Source organism: Ptychodera flava, chromosome 8 (genome assembly GCF_041260155.1).
Source record: "Ptychodera flava strain L36383 chromosome 8, AS_Pfla_20210202, whole genome shotgun sequence".
Classification (NCBI taxonomy): Eukaryota; Metazoa; Hemichordata; class Enteropneusta; family Ptychoderidae; genus Ptychodera; species Ptychodera flava.
This window is the reverse complement of record NC_091935.1, coordinates 14411030-14423187: the sequence shown is the minus strand read 5'-3', so window position 1 is coordinate 14423187 and position 12158 is coordinate 14411030. Positions and strand designations below refer to the sequence as shown.

At 35.5% G+C, this 12158-nt stretch overlaps 1 protein-coding gene across 1 annotated transcript; it reads right to left on the bottom strand.

Annotated features, from left to right (window-relative positions):
* Positions 1 to 985: 985 nt before the first annotated feature.
* On the bottom strand, positions 986 to 12065 carry LOC139138568 (protein KRI1 homolog). Its single transcript, XM_070707000.1, has 16 exons — positions 11916 to 12065; positions 11253 to 11323; positions 10904 to 11009; positions 10075 to 10306; positions 9832 to 9922; positions 9016 to 9093; positions 8502 to 8608; positions 7569 to 7722; positions 7251 to 7346; positions 6367 to 6537; positions 5900 to 5978; positions 4778 to 4920; positions 3741 to 3888; positions 2949 to 3144; positions 2387 to 2485; positions 986 to 1519 (listed from the first exon to the last, which is right to left on the bottom strand). Exons 1-16 carry the CDS (start codon positions 11995 to 11997, stop codon positions 1048 to 1050), a joined length of 2325 nt encoding a protein of 774 aa, XP_070563101.1. The 5' UTR covers positions 11998 to 12065; the 3' UTR covers positions 986 to 1047.
* Positions 12066 to 12158: the final 93 nt, after the last annotated feature.

Genomic DNA, 12158 nt, shown 5'->3' with positions numbered 1-12158 from the left:
CATGATGTAGAGAATCTACTAATTTTTTCTTGGCCCTACAACATTAATGTTTTGATTAGTAAACATTGAAAGGTGACAAATTTACGCAAGATAAAATAGTTGATGATCAAATTTGAATTCAATACCAAAAACTTTTTTCACATTATACAGATTCCTCTGGAAGTCCTATGTTTTGTTTGCTCACTTTTTGGTTCCTAGATAGTGTTACTAAAATCATTCGCCATTTCTTAAAACCTGTTGGTCAACAAAGTTTTTCTCTGCAATCATTGGAATTGTTGGAATTCAAATACTGTGATGAAAACTATAGCAAAGTCTGGACAGAACACTACAAATACAAAGTACTTAGCATTTGATACATCATTGCAAGAATTTTTTGTCTGTTGACTAAATGAATGTTTACAAACATAGAGGATGTCTGATGTTGCAATTTCCGAAATCAGGAATTAACTTTAAGAACCTAGTCTTTTTAAAAATTAGCTTCAGACCTTTCTGCACCATATAACCCTTCTTTGATGGCATAGCAACTAGATAACATGACAACTGTCCGTCTAGGTTGTGGCACTTGCATGTGCACTTACAAATAGAGTCAAAAATATTCTTTTAGTATTGTGTTGTTGACTTCATTAACAACTGTATTGCTTAGCTTGTGGCATTATAAATCTTATTACCCATTGCCTGTAAATATTGTTGACATGATGTAAACGCAATTCTTGCCCTTTTACAGGGATCAAGATTCTAGCGAGTCTGGATTTTGAAGAATTACCAATTTTTGTCAAATATCCTACAATGTCTGTGTAATTTTTGTCGAACAGACCAAATGTGAGCAATGCATTATTACTTGAAATGAGGGTGTACCTAGGATCAACACAAGAAACTTACAAAAGTCTGGTTGCTTTGTGATTCCAAGACTCTCATGTCCTATTGATCATTCTAAAGAACAGAAACAATAGTTTATGTGAATACACTGCAAAGAGTCAACAAGAGATTGCAAAACAGATATAGATAAACTTTATTGATTTCATAAACAGTAAATACAACACTAAAACTTCAGTTTGTCTTCATCTTCTTATTCTTAGTTTTCCCTGTCCTTCCGGTTTGATATTGTAGTTTCCAGGGGTTGATTCCGTATGCTTTGACTCTCAGATTTGACAGTAAAGGTTTTAGAAGCCGTTTCCTTATTTTCCTGTTTGTCTTTGTACTTGAACCTTGTTTTGAGGCCATCTTGACTGCTTTCCTTTTCTTTTCACCAACAGTGATGTGTTTATTTTTCCTAAGATTTGAAATCTTATGCTCTGTCTTAGATTTTGGCTTTGATGAATGTTTTGTCTGTTCATCTTGTTTGGTACGTTGTTTTGAGGTTACCATTTCTTTTTCTTCATTTTTAGTACTGCCCTCAGAGTTCGATTCAGATTTCTCTTTCTTTTGCCTCTTTGAAGACAGGCTATCTGCCTCTGTGCTTTCCGATTCTTCCACACCAAGTTTCCGCTTCTTCTGTTTCACTTTCGGAGTTTCTTCAGACCTGAATGGTAAACAAAACAAAACAAAACTATTTCCCATCTGATCTTTCAAATATCAGTCATTTACAGACTAAAACAGACTAAAATGGGTTAAAGAAAGATAGGATTTCATATGTCAACATAAAAGCAGTATCATCTATGCCTATTTACTTCCAATCATACCCTACTTACAGGTAACAAAAACCATACCATTTGTTACTTCATACATTTAATAGCATTGCACAAATAAGTTAATTTCTACAACATTCAACATTTTTCATTTTGGTAAATAATATCTGCCTGCAGAAATACCAATACAGGTGAGAAAAGCTTACAAGCGGAGCCTCCCTTTAAAAGGGCGCCAAGCTATGGCGAGGTTCATTGTGTAAGTGGACACCAAACAGGCAACATGCGGGCACAAGCTCCAGAAAATGCTACTTTTTAGTTTTTTCCGGCCACAAAAACGCAGACAGACTGCCAAGCGATCAGCATGAAACTGCTCCTGATCGAACTCTGTGGTTATATTCAAATTTAATGCGACTGGAAGACGATTTATTAGGAAATTTGAGCGTTGGTGGTGGGGAATCAATGACCGTTGGCAATTTGAACCGGCTATCAATCAAACACTTGTATAAAAACTCTGTTTGCAGGATTAGCAAAAGGCACCAAAAGGTTGAGATCAGTTTGTGTAATTAATGTTATAGAAATCAAACATCGTACTGGCAACTGTTTGACTGGGAGGAGAACACCACTAATGCGAAAACCTGGGATTGAAAATTGCGGCTTTAACTTTCATGATAATACGATATAAATTCTATCACTTTTAACTTGCAGGAAATTTTTAAATTAACAGTGATCTGAATGCAAGCACAGTCCAGCACACTACTTACTCTTCTGAAAAGAGACTTGGAAAGACTCGTTGCTTCTTCTGCATGTTCTGTGACTTCTTTTTGAATACATTTACATCTTTGATTTCTTCATCTGTTGACCTAAACAGAAAATGTGATAAGTCAGAAAACACATATGATAGCAGAACATATGCATGACTCACACACAAACATACACTTACTGACATTTATTTGTACTGCGAACCAAAATTACTCAGAATATATATACTACAGCAATTAACTTTTTGTATTTTCTGTAATTGACAGAGCATTGGCATACTATTTTTTTTAAAAACCTTGATATCTGACATCATCAATTTGCATAAACTGAAATGTCCATCCATCGGTTAATTGATGAAATACTGTAACATCATCAGTTTCCTCAGGGATTTTAAATTCATTATTTCAAATGTTTGAGACAGTTTCACTGTGATTTCATTCACTGATTTTGCTATGAAAACATTGGTGTCTATTTTTATTCAACGTTTTCACTGAGATTTTAATAATATAGAGTACTTCTTCCGGGAGTGAAAATAATAATTTGTATGTTTACATAAGTACATACCTATACTGGCATGTTTTCTTCAATGACGCCCACTGATTTAACTCCCTTTCTTTTGCACGGAGAATTTCCTCAGCTGACAAACCAAAGTCATTGGCTACTACTTGACGGTACTTGAAACGACAAGGCTGCCCATTCAATATGTCTTCATAGTCTAACTTGTAGTATTCCTCAAAATATTCTTCAAAACTCTTGGTGGCTAGAATTAGGATGAAGACACTGTTACAAATGCGACTGATGAAGTCAGTGTTTTCACATCACATCACTGAATTGTATGTACTCTTTTTGTGAATAATTGCGACTTCTTTTATCTTAACCCTTTTCACCTCCACGTATAGTACGCAGGTCCATCAATGCAATAGAAAACAATGCTATGGGTTCAACCAAAGTCAGGTTGTGAAAGGTTTGGGGACTAATGCACACTATAAGGCCATTAAATTCATAATATTGAAAGAAATGCTGGTAGAACCACTTCCACTTTGTCTTTCATGAGCGTAACACAGGGGTAAGTAAACAGAAAATGAAATAAATACTCCAGCAACAGTTTACAGTCGTGGAACTTTAATACTGAGATAAACTTCATTTATCCTTTAGCTTTGTATGATATGAAGGTAATCTGTATACCTTTATGGCATGAATACAAACAATATTATGACAACATTCAACACCACAGATATTTTGACAAAATCCACGATCAAATATTTCAAATATTTGTGACCCTTCAAAACCCCTTATAGGACTGGTTTTCCCTTGGAAATCAACCAAAACTAATGGAGTGCAAGTTTGGTTACTTACATGGATCAAAGACTGGTTTCTCTCGTTTGAGGGCCTCGGCAAATTTGGACTGTCGCTTCTTCTTCTTCTTTGACATTGCCATCATTTCCTGGATTAATTTCTTCTTAGATTTCCCAGAATCCATGGATGGATCATAATCGGCATCCATCTGGTAAAGAACACAGTTTACGTTATCTGATGGTAATTTTCATCATCAACTGAATGGCAAAAATATTTACATTTAGACAGTTGTATTTAATTCCAGTCTTAATATTATACCAGTTTCTTATATGGGTCATTTCAAATTTTTATCACAAAACAATGAGGACTTTTTCAACCTCCTAAAAACACATTTGTGACGATAATCAGTATCAGTCAAGAGACTTACATTTACTGATTGGTAGCCATCTTTATGGTCTAAAATGTGAGGAAATGGTGAATTAACCTATACATGTAAAATTACTTGATCCCTATTTATCAACGAGCCAAAACTAACAACAGAGTAAACAATATTCATTTATAAAATGTCCACGTGAACAGCCGTCCAAGTAGTTTCAAGTACTTTATATGGATATACTTAAGACCTCTAATGCTTAACTTTTTGTTGTAATTTATTATTTATTATTATATAATTTATTCAACCATGCAACATGCATGGAAGAGCTCTGTCTTGAAGGCAAATCAATTCAGAATGACCCATTGATGAGGGGTGGATAGTCAGTAGCCTACAATCATGCATTGTATAATTTAGCCTACGAAAGTTACGTGTAGAGCTATGAACACAGTTAAAGGTATACTGTCACCTGTTCCAATTTTGCCACAGTTACCATGAAAAGAGAAAATCTAACCAATCACAGATTTTAAGCGGGTGGCCACCTAACACTAGTCACATGGGCATTTTGAATACCAAAGAACACCCCTTTGACCATACATAGGCATATTTAGATTACAGGTGACTGTATACCATTGTCAGAGTGTTCATTTGAGAAAACCTGCATGTTGATATCCATATTTGCTTGTTACTTGGCAGTGATGGACTTCGCTAATAGCACACTCACATTAAAATTTGGATCTTCACAGTGTGGGCCATCATCATCATTTGCATAATCATCATCTGCATATTCATTGTCATCATCACCTGGCTCATCCACATAATCATTTTGATGGTCTTCAGTATCTCCTATCCATGCATCCCAATTCTCTGCAAATGCAAGGTCTCATGTTAGGTTTTTGTGGCATCAATACATATTACCGATAGAAAAGTTTAAACCTTCCTAAAACCTTCCTAAACAAATGTGATTGAAATACAATTGTCAAAAATAGACCTTGCAATTTATCTGACACCTACAATGAATAGCACGGTACACAAATGTTATGATTATTCACTACAGAAAGTTATTCAAATTTCAAAATGCTAGAGCGAAACTTTACCTAATATTGCAATATTCTTTTGCAAAACTGCTTTCCCATGACATAACACTACAATCATGCTGAGATCAGACTATTATTATTAAAATTTGATGCAGAGAAGGCAAGATCTTAACCTTTGTTTGTTCTTGACTGCTCTCATTTGCTGTCGTCACCTCCCTACAACAAGGAATGACCAAGAGTACAGAAGAAACTAACTCTACATCTGATTTAATGTGGTTGAGATCCTACCACTTGGCAATTACAATTGCAGCATTCATACAGAAAGAAATGACTTTCATATATTCTGATCACTAATAACTCTTTTGAGTGCCCCAAATCAATTTTGTTGCCTTTGTGAAATATTCCCCAGTCAAATTGTTGCTGATTTTTTGCCAAAATTTTGATAGAAAACTGTAGCAAATGAAATGTGATCCCCGTTTGATCCAAAGTTACCGAACAAATTACAAAAAATTTCATAAAAATTGATAAAATGTTGCACTAAAATTTTGGTGGGAAAAATTACAGCACTCAAAGGGTTAAAGACATCAGGGCTCTCAAAGGAGTTGTTTAAGATGGATGAGCTACTATACCCTTATGTTCTAGTGGCTGTCTAATGTTGATGATAACACAAATGAGTCCACTTATGAAACTACAGAAAATGCAAATTTGAATCGATATATCATTTTAAATGAATACTTCTCAAAAACTTTCAAGTATGGAGAACACAGTGCATATCATTCAAGTTCAAGTTCATTCAAATGATCTCTCACCCTGGTCTAATTCTTCATCATGAAATTCTGGCTTGGATTCCTCAGCTTCCATTGCATAATACTCATTATCAAAGACTTTCTGAAGATGGAAATGCAAAATGTTTGAGAAAGGGAAAAGAATAATTCTGCTAGGAAACTGTAAATTAGCATAGATAAATACGTGACATACATATTGTGAATAGCTCAACACGTACTGAACGTAATGCACTATTGATTATTCAATTTACTACAATCCCGCTGTGTCAAAATGGAAAGATAACAGGCTTGTTGAAACACGTGATGTTGTAGGCAAATTTGTTGCAGAAACAAATTATGAAATGACCAGCTTATTCATACTTGTCCATCCATGGAGTGGTTCATATTTTAAAATTTTGGGGCTTTTTGTTGCATACTGGATAAGTGATACGATCACTGTACTAAATGGACACTGAAATTGTGTATCAATAATGCACAAAATATCAATTTACCTGCATTAGTTGATCATATTTGACAGGGTCAAAATCTCCATCAATGTCCTCATCATTGAATCCCACGGTTGTGTTACCTGTGATTTGTTTCAACTGATCAATTTTTTCTAAAATTTCATGCTTTTTAATGTTCTTCAGCTGTTTCAGTTCTTCTTTAACTCTGTCTTTTTCCTGAATGAGAAAGAGAGAGAGAAAACAGACAATTTCAATCATAATCACTAACACAGAGCAAATCACTTACACAGAGCCCATTTTACATTGTAAGAGTTAGAAGATGATTGTGGCAAAACACAAAGTTCAAAGCCCTTTTCTCTTTTTTCAAGACAGATATTCTTCACATTTCACCAGTTTTTATAAAAGAATCACAAACCCTAGTATTTGCTGAGTATACTAATTTTCTTTCATACTACTGCAGATTGCCTAGATACATGTATTATATTTCATCTAGGTTTTCAACAAGGGGTTTTAGGTGTGGGCAGACCCTCAGTTTTTGAAGCAATCTGTTCATATGTTAACACTGTACACAAGACTACATTTTCACAACAAAAGAATATGCAAATTATACATTACGTAAATTGGCCAACCCTCTGTTCTTCCTATCCTCGGAAATTTGTCATCTGATTGTGCATCAAAAATCCCGCCATAGCATTTAATTACTAAAACCAAAATGTCACCCAACATTTTTGTCTCACCTTGCTGATCACTATGGTTGTTGTGGAATAACATTAATAACTGAGCATGAAAGTACCAATTCTGTGTATTGATATGTTCAAACTATTTTGTTTGTACATTGAATACATACACTTGTGATAAAACATGCAATTTGTACCAATGGCACTGAGTTGTCAAAATAAACCAATCTAAAGTGACATTTCACTTTTTACCTTGTCTTTTCTTTCCTTTATTTCTGATCTCTTGGCAGCTCTTTTCGTGTTTTCTCTTCTCACTGAGTCTCCAACAGTACGTGGATATCTTTTCACCTGTAATGTGAAACAAGACATCTAAGTGTTTTCCTGTAGACCCAAACGATATCTGTTCATCAGACATCATCCAATGACAAATCTTTTCAAGAGAAAACATAGTTCAATGAGACTAATTATGGTATTATTTCAATATGGTCTGGAATCTTTTTCTTTCTGAAATAACTAGTCATTGTCAAATTTCACAATGATAAATTCTCGGAAGTTGTGGGCAATACTCACAAAATCTGAGTCTGGCTCTTCATATCGGAAATTATATTTTCTCTCAAACTCTTCTTCTTTCTCAAGTTGTCTTTCCTCTTCAGAGAAATCCTCTTCATAATCTTCATCACTCTCCTCATCATCATCACCAACTATTTCCCCATACGTAGGGATTCTTATTTTGAAAATGAAAGATTGAGCAGTTATAGGAACTGGAATATTAACGTGTGTGTCCGTATGTTTGAGAGGATGTATCGTGAAGGACTGTTACAAAACAACTTTCCAAGAATGACAGTTGGAAGGATGAAGAGCTACACGTGAAAAATGATCCAACATACACTTAGTCTTTCGCCCAAAATTAATATGCCATGTAAGTCTTACCAATGTGTTAAGGTCTTGTATAGTCTCAAAACATGTTGACAAGATTGAATTCGCCACAGTTAAAGCTCTCCTCAAGCTTTTTGAAGTGCCCTGGGAAAAAATGCATGCATTTGCGACTAGACATACATACATCATGGCAATAAATGTATTCTTGGAAATGTCTTGAAATCCTCAGAAGATGTCTGATTGATATTCCGGTTATCAGAAATATTTTCCATCAATTAGTAATGCTCGCAATTTTGTAATTGGAAAATAAACATTTTCACTGTATTGTCTATATCATCAATAATTTATCAGCCATAATGGAAGTATTTGACTGCTTCCTTGAAATCTGTGTAATGATATGTATTACTCTTCAAACAAGGTTCACAAGTTATAAACGGGAGCTTTACTGGCAGTTTATGACCTTGTGATTTATTGTGCAACGATTGCCACGAGGACCACCAAAATATCTTTGTGGTATCCATAAACCACCATGCCAAAATTTCCATTGAAAACCCTATGAATTATAAGGTATATGCGGGTAAAGTTTTGCACGTCTATTATAAAAGATAAACAAAATAGAGATCTCACCTGTTCTTATCACTTTTCCTGAGGTAGCCTTTGTTAAGTATGTAGTCTCTAAGAAACTGTTCTCCTTTATCCAAGTTTGGATCAGTCCAGTATTCCTTCAGTGGTATCTACGTCAACGGGAAGAAACATCAAAATGGTTCATACAGAGAGTATTTCCATTGTGTCATACAAGCTGTCTCAGAGATCAGGTCATGCATGATCACCAGCACCACATTCTTAGCAGTGTCATTATGTCCAGGCACAAATTTTGACAAAGCTTTGTACCTTTCCCAATCGTTCCTTTAACTATTTACGAGGTACCACCTTTGGACAAGGTTAAAGATGAAGAGATACAGACAACATCTTGTATTATCACTAATATCAAAGGTAGTCAAGACAGTTCAAGTCAGCGATAAAGTACTTAGCTTAAAGGCCCCCTAGAAAACCCATTACTTTGTATCCGAAGGTTTGTGTCTTTTTATCGGCATTCATGCCAAACTTTGAAAGACGGGTAAATACATCTCATTCAGCTTACCATTTCTGCCAGTTCTGCATCATTATCATCATCCTTCTGACCTTTTAACCATTGGATGTAATCCTCTTCTTCTTGTTTCTATGGCAATAAATATTCTCATATCATTAATCTTTGCAAAACCTAGTAAAAAATTTTAGGAATATGTTCATATGAATCTGCCAGTTTTAATGTGGTTACATATTCTAAAATGGCATTTTGTGAATCTTTGATCTCTGCATTAATAAACAGTGATGCCATTTTCTTCCTGTTCCATTTAAACAAGATTTTATTAAAGATTTAAACAAGAACAAAAACTGGATTATAGTAAATCTATGCAAATGTAAAAAAGCCGTGCTACTGATCGAATATGCCGTGTTTGGTCCCAGAATCCCATAATTTTGCCATGTTTCAGCGTTTATTGTCATTGAATCTTGCATATGATGTCTGTGAATATATAGCGACTAAACTTGAGTCGAAATAAACCGAACAAATGTTCTGTTTTTTTTTTCTCGGAGAATGCATACCTTTCAAAACATGTTCCCGCTTGACCCCTCTTTGAATATGTCATGAAAGTGCCCATCATGATTATTCAAATTAATCATACAATCAAAACGATGCTATGAGAATTCAAAAACTCCTGCCCAGTGTATGCAAATGGCTGTGTCATCAGTAATCCCCCTATTGTGCGCCCACGGTCCTGTAACTTCCTGTTTAACGTACTATCAAATAAGACAGAGTAGACAAGGTCTATCTGTGAATTTGATCTACTTATCATGTTTACAAATAAGTTGATATTACCATACGTTTACTTTTTTTAACATCTGTACCATTACTCACAAGTTCCTCTTGAGACTTGTGTCGTTTTGTCAGAAATGTGTCTTCTTTGTCGTCTTCTTCACTGTCACTACTTGCAAGGGCTGCCTTGAAGCTGAGAAGAGATGAACAGGTACTTACTACGTGACGTTGGAACAAGCCTAATGAACAGATATGAGCCTCTGGTTGAGACAACTGATAGTGAAAGGCTGTTCATAAAATATGAGGATCAGATAATGTCTTGTTTATGACATATCCATACATTACCTGTCTTTCAACAATTGTTGTTCCTCAAAATACGACGGTGATGCTGCCCTTGTGTTTCTTTGAATGTCATCATCACTTTCATCTTCCTCATCTTCAAATTTTCCATCTTCTTCTGTGAGAATTTTCCTCTCATAATCCTTAAGATACATTGGTTGGTCTTTCTTACTCTTTTTCTTTTCTTTCTTATTATCAATATTGTCTTCTCCATCTCCTGGTGATGCAGAGCTAGATTCTGTGAATGTGAAAACAGACTTCAATGAAACAGAAAGACTAAAAGTCTTGTGCATATGACACTGTGTCATATAGAAGATTTGCCAGGTAAAATCAAAGTCTTTTGCAAAAAGAGCATAATTTTTAAGACATGTTGCATATAGATTTGATGGGAGTATTGTATTTTCCATTTCACTGAAATACTGTTACATGAAAATTTCACTTCACAGTTAACTCTGAAACACATAAGAGTAATAGTGCTAAATCTGTATGTTGGGAAAATTTAAGCACATTTTCAAAGCCCATCCAATGAAAATAGAATTACAGACTAATGTCAACCCTCAGTTGTTGATTGGTACCTTCAAACTCACATGAACAGTTTTGAGAACATTGTCAGATGTGAATCATTCTTAACAACTGATCACTTGGCAAAAAGGACTATGTTCAACTCAACCACCTTTACAAATACTAATTTGACCCTGATCTACATCTGACTTAAACCAGCTTCGGCCAAGTTCATTGGACTGGCTTTAGAGTAATAAAAGTCAGAACCTTGTTGGCTTGGACTATGTTGATTTTTGGACCAAAATGACCAGGTACTGGTCTGAAAGTTACATACCTTCATCGTGGTAGAATGTCACGTCTTTCTGGTATATTTTGGGATCTTTGAATTTTACAGCTGAAAGCGTTCGGAAAAAGTCTCTCTCAGTTTGTTCATTCCAGGCCTGCCAAGGACAGTACACAAATGTGGAATTAGATCCAACAAAAACAAATGATAACGACAGAAATATGCAAATCAATAAACTACACGTCAAACATTTTCAGATACTTTCAGGATCTGTGTGGTTAATTACACGTGTACAATCATACCTTTCACAACTCATTGGAAAAATACTCCTATGTGCATAAAAACTAATATGCATCATCCTTATGGTAAAAGTGTCCAAGACAGAGGGCTCTTAGCTTACCGATCCCTCTTCATCTTCACTTTCTGAGGAACTTGACTCTAAAGAAACTTGGTCTCCATAGCGATCTTTCACTAAAGAAGATATAAAATAATAAACGAATTACATAATTGAAAGCTAGAGTCTAGAGAGTATTTCGTCCTTTCATTTCTCTCTTTCTTTGGCTGTTCGTATATTTATTCATTTTGACAGTAATTATTATAAGTGACGCAAAAACTTCACTTAGATGAATGATAAATCTTAAATAGCACTTTTTGAATTGATGTTTGTGGCGATTGCACTACATACGTGTACGCCATTGGGCGGGCGAGCTCGACTTGTGCTCAGTCTCTCCGAACCTTGCCGCAGAGTGCAGCCCACAACTTTGCCAGGCGATTTTGGTGGTGCAGAAAGATGGGACCAAAAATCGCAGGGGAAAGTTGTGGGCTACAGACCTATAGCAACTCGGGACTAATTAGTTGTGTTAGAGGGCGGAGCACTGAGCAGGCGATCGATTGATCGCGTCGGATCTCGTGAACTTGTGCAGATCCATGGAGGTACTTCTGGTACCTCCGAGTCCATGTGAAGATCACAACGGGTGTGATCCCAATCATCGTACTCCACAAATTCCAAAGTTATTGTATCTTGTGGATCAAGAACCCGAACCCTTGAAACTTGATCACCTACGTTTCTGAAGTTCCTCCTTTCGCCTCCAGCTGTTGTATTTCTCCGCATATTTCTTGTTAATCGTGAACTCTTCGTCAGCCATGCTGTATTTTAAAAACCACGCAAGTTTATCAAGAATGTCAATGTGGTTGCAAAGAATGTATAGAGGCAACATTGATCAAATGATCATGAACTAAAATAAACCGTCAAAAGAATATTGATTAAATACCATCACAAATAGTTGTCACTTCTTGTCCAAATATT